We start from the raw sequence: 16,800 nt of genomic DNA on the forward strand, positions 1-16,800 counted from the left end.
CCAAGCATTCTTGGAATCTCAGAAATCAAAAGTAAGCTTACATCAGGTCTCACTACTATGTTGTACTGAGACAAGAACAGTCAACATGTAATATTTCAGACACAGGTAATCTTCAACTTACAATCATCTGTTTTGTGGCCATTCAAAATTACAACAGCCCTGGAAAAATTGGCTTATGTTTGGTCTTCACACTTAAACTGTCATGATATCCCCAGGTTCAAGGACTAAAAATTCAGGCACTTGGCAACTGGCATGTATTAACAATGATTGTATCATCCTGAGGTCATGTGATCGCCATTTGCAACCTTCCCAAATGGCTTCCAACAAGCAAAGTTGATGGAGAGAGTCAAGAGTCACTCAATGATTTTGTAATTAACTTAACAACTACACTGATTTGGTTAACAACCATGGCAAAAAAGATTGTAAAATTGGGCACGATCACTTAACAACCATCTTGGTTAGCAATGGCCCCAATTGTAGTTATAAGTTGAAGGCTACCTGAATTGTCAAACTTCAACTTCCTACAACCCCAAGAAACATAGCTGTTGGTGAGAGATTCTGAAAGTTCAGGCAACATTGTGGAAGGTCCACTTTTAAAGTAAAGTCTTGGCAAGAAAAATAGTTGCCAGCCTCTGTCTGGCTTGCAAGAAATTAAATAATAGCGTTATTTGACTCAGGGTGCTCTTCGTTAGACAAGATTCATTTGTTTGCCAAAACCTGCATTCTAACTATTATATAAATATATTTTATCCTAAATTTACCACTACTCCTACTCAAAAATACAGTTTTGCTTCAGGATCAGAGTGGCAACAATTCATTATCTGCTAAATACCTCTTGCCCCATATAAGGTAACATTTTTATTGTCTTTTTTTTTTTGTGAGTACACTGTCCCAAATTAAAAATGAAATTCTGTTCCTGCTCTCAAGAGAAAGTGTATATCTACCCAACACATACATAACAGACATATAAGGTAAAGGTAAAGATTCCCTTGGCACATATGTGCTAGTCGTTCCCGACTCTAGGGGGCGATGCTCATCTCTGTTTCAAAGCCGAAAAGCCAGCGCTCCCGTGGGCATGACTAAACCCCAAAGGCGCATTTGCATTTTTTATGTGCTTTTGAGCTGCTAGGTTGGCAGAAGGTGGGACAACTAACGGGAGCTCACCCCGTTATGCGGCACTAGGGATTCGAACAGCTGAACTACTGACCTTTCGATTGACAAGCTCAGCGTCTTAGCCACTGAGCCACCATGTCCCTTTATAGACATATACACATGCTATATACATACATAAATATACATCTGCAATACACACACACACACACACACACACACACACACACACACTTATCTCTGACCTTGATCTGCTTTGGAGCTGTTCCATTTTCTCGTCCAGAATGAAATGTCTTTCCTTGGGTTGTTTTCTCAAAGTGCTGTTTCAAACATTGTGTGGAGATCTTTGGAATCTCCTCTTTCACAGAAACATCGACTCCTAGGACATGACAAGAAAATCAAGAGGGTTTTAAAGTAGTCAATTGAATTAGGTTTAGTCACTTTGAGGATACCTTGTGTCCTTCTGAAGTTAGGCTTTCCATCCTATCTTTTGGGTTCTCAGGCCTCTACTTGTGTTCTATGATAGATCAATATGCTACTGTTTAAAAAGTAATTCATCATGCAGTATGAAAAAAAAGAACAGCTCAAAAGTCTCCATCTTGAGAGAGAGAGAGAGAGAGAGAGAGAGAGAGAGAGAGAGAGAGAGAGAGAAGGAGAGAAGGAGGAGGAGGAGAAGAAGAAGAGAGAGAAGAGAGAGAAGAGAGAGAAGAGAGAGAAGAGAGAGAAGGAGATATATATATATATATGCTTTAAAGACTACAATGCACATTCTGCAATGTGCTCGATTGAAATATATTTATTCAATACACTGCAATACCAAAACATAACTAAAGGTCTTAGACTAATACCAAACTTCCTGCAAAGGAAGCTCAAATCTTGGCTCTAATGATCATGTACATTAATCTACAAAAGCACGGTTGAAGGAATTGTCTTCCTATAAGGATGTGGAGTGAGTTTGGTGGGCCTTTAAGATAAAGTGTAGTCTTGTCATTCTTAACATTTGTATGTAATATAATAGGCAGGGAAGACTTCCTTCAGATGTTGTGGACCAACCTCCAGCATTTTCTGCCGTAATATTTATCTACATGCAAGGGGAATTTGGGATTTCTGAGTGATGCCATGGCACCTGCATATTATAGAACTTCCGTTTAACATTGTGATAACAGTATCGGTTATCTTTAAATGCTGCTCGGTTCTTCAGTGCACATATCTGATACAAAAATGGCTACAGTGAAAGCAAAGCAAAACAAAAAAAGGATTTGCTTCAACCGGTGAAAGTTATTGTGTTTCCTTTGAAGATTGTCTAGCAAAACAATATGCTTAAAACGGATTCACACAGAATGGTAAGTCATGTGCTTTGCTTGTTTTTGAGCTTAGCAATGAAGTGTGAACTGACCCATTATGGCTTAGCATTCTGTGGAAATCGGTTCACAGTCCTTGTCTAACAAACAATAAAATCCTGGCTTAGAATTTTGTTCTGAGCCAAGGTGAATTATACTGATGTCTTTATTCGCCTAACGGCTATCTTAATCTCAAGCTGTGTCTTAACTCCCTGTTTAGTGTTTTACTTCCACCTCCATTTAATTTCCTGTATCCCTTATGGAAATTGCTGAAAACCATATTATTGCAAAGCAGACAGCAGGTATGCATAACACACTTAACTTATAATTGGTAACTTTACACATATTGCTTTTCACATCAGTAGGATATATGCATTGTCGAACAGAACAAGGCTAATAAATGGACGAACATAAATATAAATGTCATTTATTCAATCTTCATGGCATGACCTGTCCTGACTTCAGAGGATGTGATTTAATGAAATTTCCAGTGTGTAACTTTGGGTCTATTTTCTAACCAGCATAATATGAATAGAATGTTTGTTAGGGGAGCTGTTTACAGATTCTTTTAATCATCAACAATATTTGTATCCAATATCACTTAGATCTTACCTGTTCTATCAATATTTTGAGTGATGGTAGACATTTTCTTGGCCTCCATGGAAGCTTGTCCATGATGGGAAACCTGGGCCAAAGAAATATACCAGGGTCAAGAAAAATGAACGCTTTGTCTTCCTCATTTTGTGTGACTCGGGGTTGTACAAGTATATGGATGCTTTATGATGTGGATAATAAGATCTCATCTCCCATCAAGAGTTTTCTACAGTCAGACATGAGTAGGTCAAATGTCAGCGCTGCCATAAATTCATAAATCCTAATCCTTTCAATTTAAATGCGTATACCTATTTTGAAAATACATTCCATAATTGTTTTTTTTAAAAAACCCACCACCACCCAAACCCTCTTGACACAGATGGATTCAGTAATGCTCAATGGATTGGCCCGGTGAACTATTTTTCCCCCTCTTCTTCCTGGGGTTAGGATACTACAAGGTGTGTTGGACCTGGTCTTTGGGTGTTAAATGAATTTCGTTGTATGGGTATACTGCGTATACACATACAATGACAATAAAGTTATAATAATAATAATAATAATAATTTTATTTATTTATTTTTTAAAATTTTATTAGGCTTGTATGCCGCCTATCTCCAATGGACTTAGGGCGGCTCACAACAATAAAACCACAATCCATAATGCAAGTTAAAATGCCTAATTAAATCTGATACAATTAAAAGCCCGTAAAAATCCCCATCAGTCCAGGCCGGGGGACTCGAATAACCAAGTTTTTAATTCGCGGTGAAAGGTGCGATGGTCAGGGGCCAGCCGAAGCCCCAAGGGAAGTTGATTCCAGAGGGTGGGCGCGCCCACAGAGAAGGCTCTACCCCTGGGGGCCGCCAGCTGACATTGTCTTGCTGATGGCACCCTGAGCAGGCCTCCCTATGGGTGCGAACCGGGTGATGGGATGTTGCTGCTGGCTGCAGGTGGTCCACCAAATATCCTGGGCCTAAACCATGAAGGGCTTTATAGGTCATCAGCAGCACCTTGAATCTCACCCGGATACCGCAACTGGTAACTAATACAGGTTGCGCAGGAGAGGTGTTACATGGGAGTATCGGGATTCTCCCATCACAACCCATGCGGCCGCATTTTGCACCAGCTGAAGCCTCCGAGTGGGGTACCCCGATTCTGGGGTAACAGAATCGAACTCTTCCCAAAGCACAGGACCTGCTGCCTCCTCACCATCTGATTCTGTCCAGTCAGAGCCCAAGCCGTCCCGAATCTGAGCGACCTTGTCCAACAGGTGCTGGCTAACCTCCTCGGCTCGCCCCCGCAGAGGGTCTTCCCTCACCCTCTGAGTCAGGAGGGAGCGGGACACCCTGAACAGGGCAGCCGGGCGATTCTCTGCGGACGCGATGACATTGGCAAAGTAGCGACGCTTTGCCGTCGCCAACTCCACCAGGTAGGCCCGTGTGGCCGCCCTTAACCGGGACCAGTCAGATTCGGAACGACTGGGTCTCCAATGGCTCTCTAGGCCTCGCCTACGTCGCTTCATGCCCCGGAGCTCCTCGGTAAACCAAGGCGCCACCCGGGATCTGCAATGTGTCAGAGGCCACAAAGGAATGACCCGGTCAAGAGCCCCGGCAGCAGCCTCATCCTTCAATAAAGTTCTGGCCCTCAATAATGAGGGCCAGAACTAGGATTTGTGGAGGCATTAAGCACCTCTCCACAAAACTTCCTTCATATTTTGAGCATGAGTTCTTGCTACCTTGGTGATCCAATTATACCAGACAATTTCATAGCTGCACTGAGAGAATTAACATTAACATTAATCTGACTGGCATGCCAGTAACAGAGAGACCCAACATTTTCATTCAGATGTCTTCACCTGGCCTTTGAGCAGTATACTAAAGATTTTGTTCCAAAGTGCTGATAAAGTAGGGTAAAGAAATTTAAAAAGCCAGGATAAAGACTCCATTGGCTTTGTTTTCACTGACATTTACATATATACAGAACTTTGTAGTAGCTGTACTTAATTACTTTGTGTGTAATTAATGTTTCCCCCTTCTGTTAAAAATGCCAAGTGAAAACCTTTGAAAGGGTTACACTTCAGGCTTCAGGGGCTGTGAGTAGGAAGAATTCTGTTTTAAACGAATCGAGCCAAAGGACAATTTTGTACCGCAAGGGACTCCAAAAAAGTTGAGGTGACAACCACAGCTATGTAATCAACACCCTGACTTTTTAAAAATAGGGTCACATGAATGTTTTGTCTACATGATTGTAATCACCATCTTGGCCCCTTTAACTCCCTTCCTGTAGTTATCTATCTATCTATCTATCTATCTATCTATCTATCTATCTACCTACCTACCTACCTACCTACCTACCTACCTACCTACCTAACCTACCTACCTATTTACAAATAACTCAAAGCAGCAAACACGTCCAATAACTTCCTCCTCCTATTTTCCCCACTACAACAACCCTGTGAGGTGAGTTGGATTGAGTTGGACTGAGCTCTGCTGTGAGATTATACTCTTTTTCCCCCAAAATAAGACATCCCCTGATAATAAGCCCAATTGGGCTTTTGACTACATGGCAATAAGGCCAAACGCTTATTTCAGGGTTCCAAAAAAATATAAGACAAGGTCTTATTTTCGGGGAAACACGGTAGCAGTCCTGAGATGTAGACCATTGTTAATGTTGCATATCAAAACTGGGAATACTCTCAATTTCCGCAAACAAAAAAGCAAAAAATAATAATAATTATAATATTTATATATGACATTTATATGGCCAGCCATCTCAGTCACATGACCCTGGGTGGCTAACAATATTTAAAGACAGAATTAAAACAATGCAACAAAACACCTATATTAAAAACCTCTGAGGTTATAGCAAAAGCCGGTATCCTTAGATTTCCACTCCTGTCTCCCAGGCTAGCCATCAATTCTCATATATGTTCCTTTGATCCCTATTAAGAAAATTTGCACTTTTAATTTTTCACCCCCTGCCTCAAATTTAATTATGCCCCTTTGAATTAGGAAGAACGATCTATTGTCTTTCCAGCAATCTACTGCTTTTTAAGTGAACGCCTAGGTCCAGTCAAATACAATAAAACCTTGATTTTTGCCTTGATTTTTAGAGGCAGCACTCGCTATCCTCTAGAGATGAAAAAAGAAAGAAGATCTGTTAAAACCTGAAATTCAGAATGTGTTTGTGCCTTTGATCATTTTATGTCTCCATGGAAAATGAGGGAAGGTTCAGAAAGGGGGTTTGAGTAGGTGGAAATGAGAGAGAAAGAAAATGCCTGGAAAATGGCGGGGGGGAGAGAAATTCATTTCGGAGAACTCAGCACAGTGCAACAAAAATAGATTTATAGCTTTCTATTGTGAACAGAAGCAAGAATTTGAATAATTGTTTATGAAAGCATATAGAAGCCATGTCGGAAATTGCACAAAGCACAAAATAATGCTTCAAGAAGAGCGGTCAGTGTGAGATTGTTAAAAGGTTCTGTACAGCACTTGTTTCCTTAGAATAAATCTCAGTGTGCCCTATGTGGACTTGTGACTCCTTAACTAGTGTGATTGTGATTGCAGGATCAGTCACTGAGCTCCACTTGGATTGCTTGTCTTGGGCAGCTCATAAATGCAATACTGCAAATGTACTGCTGCAGCAGCAGCTGCCATTAATACTACTACTACTATAGTATAATTTATTGTAAACGGCAAGCTTCTACTAGAAGGATACTTTCATTTACATTTGGGTCCAGATTCTGGACCAGTGGTTTGGGTTTTTTGTTGTTGTTGTTGTTGTTGTTTTTGTTCACTGGTACTGTAATAAAGGGATTATCACTACAGCTGCCATTTTATATTTATAAGGTTGATTTCAGTTTATAAGGGTGAGAGCCTAAGGGGATGGGCAAAAAAGAATTCAGGTCAATGAAGAAAACAAGTATTGTTAGAAAGGGGAGAGGGGAAAGGGGAAAAAGAAGAGTTGTTGAACATTATTGTTTAATTGTTCCTGCATTTCTGAAAAGTGCTGTTTTCTAACAAAAATAACCCCTATGTTTTCTTATAATATTGCCATGGGGTATTAAAATTTCTTTCATGGTATTTTTGACTCTACTTTGTTGTTGTGCAATGGCAATAGATGATTCCTTCCTTCCTTCCTTCCTTCCTTCCTTCCTTCCTTCCTTCCCCTTCCCTTCCCTTCCTTTCTTTCCTTTATGCTCCTCTATGAAAAAAAATAATAATCCTGCAGCCAAGAAGGCTCCACCCCCTTTTTCACTACTCAGGTGACCCTGAGGACACAGATAAACCTCCAAGTCGCCTCAACAACCCTCTAAAAGGATGCAAATGACCAGCTGTCTGCAAGGAACATAAATCCTTCAATTCCAGTCAAAAGAAGCTTCTTGAATGAGAAACGAAACATCTTCAAAAGAAAAAAACCCCAGAAAGCCCAGTTTTCCTCTTGAAAAAAGCATCTTTGGGACAACCATGACCTGGATGACTGAGAATCTCCACAGACATTCCTCTACAAACTCTATGGGAGAGGTTTTCTCATGGTGTCTTCCTTAGGCTTTATTGAAACTGTGAAGACAGCTTCTCTAAACTCTTTGAGAAACGATTGTACAGTGAATTGCAGGACAGTCACTTCTACTCCTCCTGAAAGGAACTGGGAGAACCCTTCCCCTCTGTATACAATTTCACCCATTTTTTTTTTCTTTCGGTGAAAAAAAAAAAGAAAAAAGAAACACAAATTATTTTCAATCAAACAGAAAAAGAACAGTTTAAAAATGCAGAAAAGAGTTAAAGTGGTTTGCTGTCAAGCCAGAAGGGCTGATCTATGTACAAGCAAGAACATCATGGCATAAATTGCGCGTTCGGCCAAATGACATAAGATTTATTAAATGCTAAAGTTACCTTTTCTGACTGAAACGCTTCCAGTTGCACTCCTTTTGAGGTTGCTTCGTTTATGCTGGTTTCTGTCCTACTGCTAGACATCATGGTTTGACTCTGACTTGTCGTCTTCTGCAAACAAACAAAAATAATTTCCCATTTTTCAACTGGAAGGTAGTAAATTTTAATAAAATCTTAAATCATCTTATTTTATTTTCCTTGGAAATGATTCTTCAGAGGCATATATACAGCCAGAAAATACAGCAAATACACAAGCTACTAGGTTGTAATTAACCATATGATTGAAAGGGTAAAATACGTATGGGGGCAGAAGCTAGGAGATGATAAAGATGGTAGTGTCATTATTACAGAGCACCTGAAATTTTTCTTTTATTATTAGTGTAGTGTATGATATATACCAGGGAACATTGCAAATAGTGACCTGGGTTTTAATGCATTATTGATTTAATTGCTAGACTCCTATCTCCTGGCCAAGATGTAAACAGAATACTTAGAAAAATATAAACTTTCTGATGTTTAGGGTGAGTCAAAAGTTCTGTGTACGATCTGTTGATTACATTTGCAAGTGGCTGGGTTCAACACACTGCTCTAGGCTTTTGTGTGGTTTGCAAACTGTCAGTAGGTTTGCATAACATACTAGGATAAAGCAATAATTTGTGCCCAACTGAGTTAGTTTGTGATTTGCTACACTGTGCAAAATGAGACAACCGGCAAACGAGAGCTGAGTTAATTATGAGCTTGTATATCCGGAAAGCACAGCCAATGTGTGAACAAAGTGTGTGGATTATCTGCACAGTTTTAGTCTGTAAGTCCTATGAAGTAGTGTTGCCAGAAGGGGCAATGCCAGGCCCATTTCCAATGATACAACACAATTTTATAGTTGCTTGATTCATAATATGAATCGCAGCAGTATGCAAAGCTTTGCCATTGATACAAATTGAGCGTTACGGCTCCCTGAATTCTGCAGGGTTTTTAATGCATTACAAAAATTCCTTTCACTCCTGGCTCCAGGTGCTCCCTAAAACTACGAATCCGAGCCTTTAAACAGTGTACAGACCTATTTTGAACAGCCTGCATTGCAGGTGGCATCATCAGTTTGGTTAGAAGCAAGATTTGGGAAATATACAGTCTGTGCAAGGAGGAAGGGAAGACAACAGAGCAGTTAGCGAAAAAGGCTGTTTGCAAAGAAGGAAGGAAAAACTGTAGTCATTCCACGGTCAGAATTTAGCCCAGTCCTCCTGAGTCCGATTTCTTTCTGGGACTGAGCAAATAGCACTGCTCTCTTCACTCCCATCAAACCAGGGCACATTGCCTGGTGTAACTACCAATTCAGCAGTTCTGCCAGCTGCCTGTCACTTGGTTTCACCTGCCCCTTCGTTGTTTTTGCAACTGCACTGAAGTGATTAAGCTTCTCTGCAGCAAATATTCCAAGAGTAGGCTGGGTTGTATTTTAGCCTATTTTTAATTAGGCTCAAATGGGCTTCTGACTACTAGCTGCTGCTTCTTTTATCTTCATTCCACCAAGTCTGTAGAGTGCTGGGCTAGGAAAGAATGTTCTGTGGAGCCCTCTAATCAATGGTGGGATTCAAATAATTTAACAACCGGTTCTCTGCCCTAATGACTGGCTGTGTGGGCGTGGCCAAGGGGTGTGATAGGCAGCACTCGGCCTCCTGCACCCCCCTGGGAGCAAAAATCAGCTGCGGGGGCCCACCCTGCACACACACCCCGTGCCCCTAGTAGGCCTCTGTGCAGCCCCTGGGAGCAAAAACAGGGCACGTGGGGACTCCTGGAAGGGGCGGGGCAGGGAGGGGTGGGGCTAGCCAGCAATTTAACAACCGGTTCAGCCAAAGTGGTGCGAACTGGTTGAATCCCACCACTGCCTCTAATATAACATACAAAAAACTCCTTCTAAATCAAAATTTTCTATAACTGGAGGAGCAAGAGTTTTTATGGAGTTTAGATCCTTTCCTGGTCCTCTACAGGTAGTCCTCAACTTATGACCAGAATTGAGCCCAACATTTCTGTTGCTCTGAGGCATTTGTTAAGTGAGTTTTGACCCATTTTATGACTTTTCATGCCATAGTTGTTAAGTGAATCACTGCAGTTAATAAGATAATAACACGGTTGTTAAGTGAATCTGGCTTCCCCATTGACTTTGCTTATCTGAAGCTTACAAATAGTCATCACATGATCTCAGCACACTACAATCATCATAAATACGAGCCAAGTGTCTGAATTTTGATCACATGACCATGGGGATGCTGCAATGGTCATGGGTGTGAAAAAGGATCATACGTAACTTTTTTCAGTGCTGTTGTAACTTCGAACGGTCACTAAATGAACTGTTGTAAGTTGAGGACTACTGTATAGAGATAAACCCAGAATTTTCTGTGAGAAAAATGTGGGTCCCACCACTGCACAAAAGCTATATTGTTCTTCCCCAAATTGCAAATAACCATTGCTCTGCATATACTTCTAACACGTAGCTTCAATGTCTCACCTTATGTGCCCTCTGACAATCAAAATAAACTTGCCTGCCCTATTCATGGTTTAAATATATGCCATGACAGAATGCATTCAGAAAAGTGGCACTGGTGCAAATTTAGCGGCAGCTGGATGGCTATCTGTCAGTAATACTGGGTGGCATTCTTTCCTTTCTGCACCCAGCAAAATGTTAGGTTTGATCACCTCCTTGTCTTTTCCAGCTGTATGATTCTTGGAGGATATAACAAGAGTCTCTCCCTCTAAGGCAGGGTTCCCCAACCCCAGGTCTGTGGACCGACACTGGGCCATGGCATGCCAGAAACCAGGCTGCACAAACATCCATGGGATGCAGGCAGCACACGAAATCACAACACCTCCGGTCCGTGGAAAAACCTCTCTCCACAGAATTGGTCCCTGGCGGTAGTGGGTTCCACTTACCTTTGCTACCGGTTTGGAGTGTGTGTGTGCGCTCTTGCTTCGCTCATTCGCGGTGCTTCTGCACATGTGCAGAGCTTCTGTGATGACGTCTGGGCGGGTGGGTGGAGCCTTCCACCACTACTGGTTCGTTTGAACCAGGGCAAACCGGTAGAAACCCACTACTGGTCCCTGGTGCCGAAAAGGTTGGGGGGGGGGGCACTGCTCTAAGGTCCTGCTGGGATTTGCCTAGATAGGCCTTCCTTGAGTTGCACAGAGAAGGATTTTGCAGTGCTATGAAGCAGTTGGGCACATTTACTTACAAGTATGCATGTAAGTGCATACTTGTAAGTACTGCAGTAAGTCTTGGACCCTTTATGTACGCAGGAGAGAAAGTTGAACACCTTTCATATGCGCTGTTTCCGATGAATTCTTGGCATCACCTGGCAGGACAAAGTTCCAAATAGCGCAGCCTTGGAACGTGCTGGAATTTCTAGCATGTATACACTATTGAAACAATGACGTCTACGCTGGCTGGGGCATGTCGTGAGAATGGCTGATGGTTGGATTCCGAAAGATCTCCTGTATGGAGAATTAGCGCAGGGAAAGCGCCTCAGAGGGAGACCACAGCTGCGATATAAGGAGATCTGCAAGAGGGACCTAAAGGCCCTGGGAATGGACATTAACAACTGGGAAACCTTGACCTCCGATCGTTCAGCTTGGAGGCTAAAGACGCAGCATGGCCTTCTCCAATTCGAAGAGACACTTGTTCGACAGGCTGAGGCAAAGAGGCAGTCCCGGAACCAGCAAAATCTGGGGGGCAGGCAGGGAACAGAATGCATCTGCCCTCAGTGTGGAAGGGATTGCCACTCTCGAATTGGCCTTTTTAGTCACACTAGATGCTGTTTTAGGACTTCTTTCCGGAGCACGATACCATAGTCTTGAGACTGAAGGATGACAATGATGATGCATGTAAAAAAACCCATTCAAGCTAAGAACAGTTTATTTCCTTGTCAAAATGGTAAGAGAATTAATTTTTCAGCCACTCTTCCTCTTCACAGCAGACCCCCGTGAAGTCCTCCAAACCTGCTCTAGAAACTTGGCAGACTCTTTGCAACAGATTTTGAGAAGGGGATGTTATGATGGAAAGGGGAAACTACCAAATATCACTTTCCTCCCCATTTCACAGATGGATGATTTTTTTTTTATTGGCAGAGAGACACTTGCTGGTCACCATCCAATATTATAACAACAAGTAACAACTAAGCAGTCGGTTCATTTGCACTTTTCCTCCTAAAATTATTTACTATGTTAGGATTAGGTTAAAGAAGATGCATAAGTCTATTAAAAATAGTCCAAACTCTAGATGTGTGTATGTTTAGATCTCATGTACTTTTTTTGAGTATATGTTTTGATTTCATCTTAGGGAACAACAGTTCCCTCAGTGGCAAGCATGCTTGCTAATATCTTGGTCAATTGAATGTTTTCTTTTAGCATTTAAAAGACAGAATGTGTACTGGAGGCAGCAGATTAAAGTGCTGTTAAATAGCACCAGTTGCCTGCAATTATTGCAAGTTCAAATCTCACCAGGCTCAAGGTTGACTCAGCCTTCCATCCTTTCGAGGTAGGTAAAATGAGGACCCGGATTGTGGGGGCAATAAGCTGACTTTGTATAAAAAAGAACACCGCTTAAGGGGGCTGAAAGCCCTATTAAGCAGGTAAATACAAAAGTATGAAAGCTATTGCTTAATGCATTGTAAGCTGCCCTGAGTCTCCGGAGAAGGGTGGCATATAAATCGAACCAATAAAATAAATAAATAAAGAGGCTAAAATATTAGTTTTAGAATGTTTTATATACTGCTTTTATCCTAAGACTTTGGATGGAATCCAGCAAAATACAAAAGCCAAAGAAAAACATAACACCCATTAATAAATATTAAAAAGTGTCCATACAACTTCATTATGGGACAACCTTGTTTAAATAAAGCAGTTTTCAGGTCTTCCTAACCAAAAGGAGAGTTGGAATCAACCATACGTTTAGGGTTAGCCGAAAATGCAAAGGGAAATGCAAAAGACTGGTAAGCTCTAGCAATAAAAGTCAAGGAGCACAGTGGGGAAAAAAATGGAACTAAAATTAAATACTAAATACAAAGAAGAGCAAACTCATGACAAGTATAAGAACTGGCCTTGGGATTAACAATGAAGATACTGAAGTGATGGGTATTTTCTGCCTTTTAGGATGCACCATTAACAGTAAAGGGACAGGCAGTCAAGAAATACTATCTACTGTATATGATTGCTAACAATCAACACTGATTTAATGAAACAGAACCAACCAATCAACCAAATTTTTTTGGGGGGAGCTATTAACATATTCCCATAGTGTAGGCTACTTTGAAGAAGTAGACTGTGTCTAAACATCTTGCCCCTTCTGAATCCTCTACAAACCTCTTGACGTCTGGACTGGACCAGGGGTGGTTTCTACTTTCCTTTACTACCGGTTTGAAACGAGGCTGCGCATGTGCGTTTGCTTCCCTCGCATGTGCATGCTTCTGCGCATGCGCAGAAGCTTCCTGATGACATCAGGGTCAGTGGGCGGAGCCCACCGCCGGTTTTACTTCCGGTTCTTGTGAACCAGTTCAAACCGGGGGGCAACCCACCACTGGACTGGACTGGCAGTATCCTAAGTGGCATGGCAGTGTGTGTGTGTGTGTGTTTGTTTGTGTGTGTGTGTGTGTGTGTGTACACATATACACATACATAAACACAGATGCATACACAGAGGCATGTATTAAATATAATAACTCCTTTCAGTGTGTGCACTTTTAAAAAAAAATAACTTCACATACTAGGGTTATGGCAATAATGTACATTGAGAGAGCAATCAGAGCGGCTACAAACAGAACCTATCAAATTCATATAAAACGGATAGCAGCAGGAGGAAGGGTGAGTGAAATTATTTAGACGGCCCTTCTTTCATAAATGTAATTGTGAAACTGCTATTGTAAAGGAATTTTCACACAAAAACAGCACCCAGCAGAAAGCGAATGCAGAAAACCAAAGCATGTCCCACAGGTAAGAAAAGATGTTAAGAACTGTTCAAGATTGATTCTCTATATTTAGAATTGACTGAAGCAGATTCATCTCTGAAAAGGAGGAAATCAGAAATCGTGTTGTGAATTTCTGGCTGTCATTTGTTAAAATTATAAATTGTATCAAATTAGAGGTTTTCCTAATTATAATTTCAGTATGTAGGAATTAGTTTGCTATAGAGTGGCAGCTAACAATGGTTTCTCTGCTTTAGGTGGTTAGATGCAAATGGTTCACAATTTTCTTTTCTTTGCACTGAGTGCAAGCCAAAACAAATCACATTGCATCTTACTGCAAACCACGTTGTAGCTTACTATGAACTGGAAGGAAATGATGGCACAGTATGTAAACTAGATGAGCTACAGCTGCTTCTACTTCTACTCCTTTAGCTGTAGCTGCTACCATAGGCCATATGTTTTGCAGAGCTGCAGTAATGTTATACATGATCTTATTTTATTGTGAACAAAATAATCTCCATTGTTACGTTATAACTATAAATAACACCATGAGGTAAAGCAGATAATACATTGATAGCAAATAATATTCAAGACAAAAAGGTGCATATTAATAACCTGGGAGAAAAACACTCCTGGACACATACATTTGATATATTTTTAGCTAAACCTTCAATCTTTATATCTTTGGCCAACATTTAAACGTAGCCTGCTATATTGAATTAAATACTGTGATTCTTTTTTTTTTTTTTTTGGTATATGTTTTATTTACAGTTTTTCTTTTAACAACCAACTTTTTTTTGTGGACAGTGTAATGACTGGGTTGACATATTTTTCACACAGTGCTCACAGTAATAATACAATTACATATACAGAATTTTTATCTTCCAACATCTAGCCTTAATGTGCTCATTATAATGATAATATATTCTTTTATTTATCGATCGATATTACACTAATATGTTCCCAACATGGTGGAAAATGTTCCACCACATTTTCAATATCTCAACTTTCTATAAATACCAATAAAACCAGTTGTCAATAAAATTTAATCAGTCCCAAGATTATATCTCTAAATCCTCTGAATTTATAGTCCTTGAAAACTATATTTTTCAATATATTTTTTACCTCCTGTTGAACATAATAATACCTTTTGTTGTTGTGATCCCATGGACAACATTTCTCCAGGCCTTCCTGTCCTTTACCATCCCCCAGAGTCCATTTAATCTCCCGCCGACTGCTTTAGTGACTCCATCCAACCACCTCATTCTCTCATCCCCTGCTTCTTTTGCCCTCAATCGTTCCCAGCATTAGTCTCTTCTCCAGTGAGTCCTTCCTTCTCATTAGGTGGCCAAAGTATTTGAGTTTCATCTTCAGGATCTGGCCTTCTAAAGAGCAGTCAGAGTTGATCTCCTCTAGGACTGACCGGTTTGATCACCTTGCAATCCAAGGGACTCTCAGGAGTCTTCTCCAGCACCAGAGTTCAAAGGCCTCAATTCTTTGGTGCTCTGCCTTCCTTATGGTCCAACTTTCACAGCCATACATTGCAACTGGGAAAACCATAGCCTTGATGCACTTTTGTTGGCAGAGTGATGTCTCTGCTTTTTAGTATGCTGTCTAGATTTGCCATAGCTTTCATCCCCAGGAGCAAGTGTCTTTTAATTTCTTGGCTGTTGTCCCCATCTGCGGTGATTTTGGAGCCCAGGAAAATAAAATCTGTCACTACCTCTATTTCTTCCCCCTCTATTTGCCAGGAATTGAGAGGGCCGGATGCCATGATCTTAGTTTTCTTAAATATTGAGTTTCAAGCCAACTTTTGCACTCTCTTCCTTTACCTACATCAAGAGGCTCTTTAGTTCCTCTTCACTTTCTGCCATTAGAGTGGTATCTTCTGCATATCTGAGGTTGTTGATATTTCTTCCAGAAATCTTAATTCCAACTTGTGATTCATCTAGCCCCACCTTTCTCATGATGTGCTCTGCATATAAGTTAAATAGGCAGGGTGACAGTATACACCCTTGCTGAACTCCTTTCCCAATTTTGAACCAATCAGTGGTTCTGTGTCCAGTTCTCACTGTTGCTTCTTGACCCGCATATAGGTTTCTCAAGAGACAAATTAGATGGTCTGGTACCCCCATCTCTTTAAGAATGTGCCACAAAAGATCAATAATACCTTTAGCTATACTTAATACTATGATTCTAGGGTGAATCTGTGTTATCTTTCTTAAAAATAGTGAGGAAAAAGAACTTTGAAACGTCATAACTCAGAGCTATGCTTGTTCACTCAGAAATTCATCTCACAAAGCTCACTCACAAGTAAGTCCGCATTGGATCATAACTCATCGTCCTAATTACATCAGTGAGTAAACAGCCTGAAATTCTCAGGTTTCAGAATTAATCTCACCATTTTTTTTCATTTTATATTGAATAACTTTCCCAATCCTGTTGCCTTCTAGGGATGTTTGATTTTAGCCGCTAATAATCCAATCAATGGTCAGCAGGGATGATAAGAATTTTAGTCTAACATACCTGATGGCAACAGGATGATAACAAAGAACTGTCTTCTTAAAACGATAAAGCAGCAGATCTGCAGGAATTACTTCAAGATTAAAATCCTTCCTTGAAACAATCCTATGTTTAATAAATAGAAAATTACTACAGGTAGTCCTTGATTTACAAGGTTCATTTAGTGACTTTTTGAAATTACGTTACTGAATAAAGTGATTTATGACCGTTTTTCACACATATGACCATTGCAGCATTGCCATGGACAAAATCCAGACTCCCTTGGCAATTGACTCATATTTATGACAATTACAGTGGCCCAGGGTCATGTGATCCCCTTTTGCAACCTTCTGATGAGCAAAGTCAAGGGGGAAACCAGGTTCACTTTATAACCATGTGACTAACTTAACAGCTGTGGTGATT

At 40.7% G+C, this 16,800-nt stretch overlaps 1 protein-coding gene across 2 annotated transcripts in view; it reads right to left on the minus strand.

The window, feature by feature from the left end:
• The window catches only part of XIRP2 (xin actin binding repeat containing 2), an 89,634-nt gene that overhangs the window by 19,101 nt on the left and 53,733 nt on the right, over window positions 1-16,800 (minus strand). For both annotated transcript variants that reach the window (XM_070938530.1, XM_070938451.1), the window contains exons 3-5: window positions 7,934-8,041; window positions 3,063-3,135; window positions 1,356-1,489 (exon numbers count right to left, since the gene is read on the minus strand). In XM_070938530.1, the coding sequence (XP_070794631.1) occupies window positions 1,356-1,489; window positions 3,063-3,135; window positions 7,934-8,041 (315 nt within the window). The remainder of the gene's footprint in view (window positions 1-1,355; window positions 1,490-3,062; window positions 3,136-7,933; window positions 8,042-16,800) is intronic.

This window comes from Pituophis catenifer, unplaced genomic scaffold (assembly GCF_029215685.1).
Source record: "Pituophis catenifer annectens isolate HBS135680 unplaced genomic scaffold, rPitCat1.0.hap2 SCAF_1, whole genome shotgun sequence".
Classification (NCBI taxonomy): Eukaryota; Metazoa; Chordata; class Lepidosauria; order Squamata; family Colubridae; genus Pituophis; species Pituophis catenifer.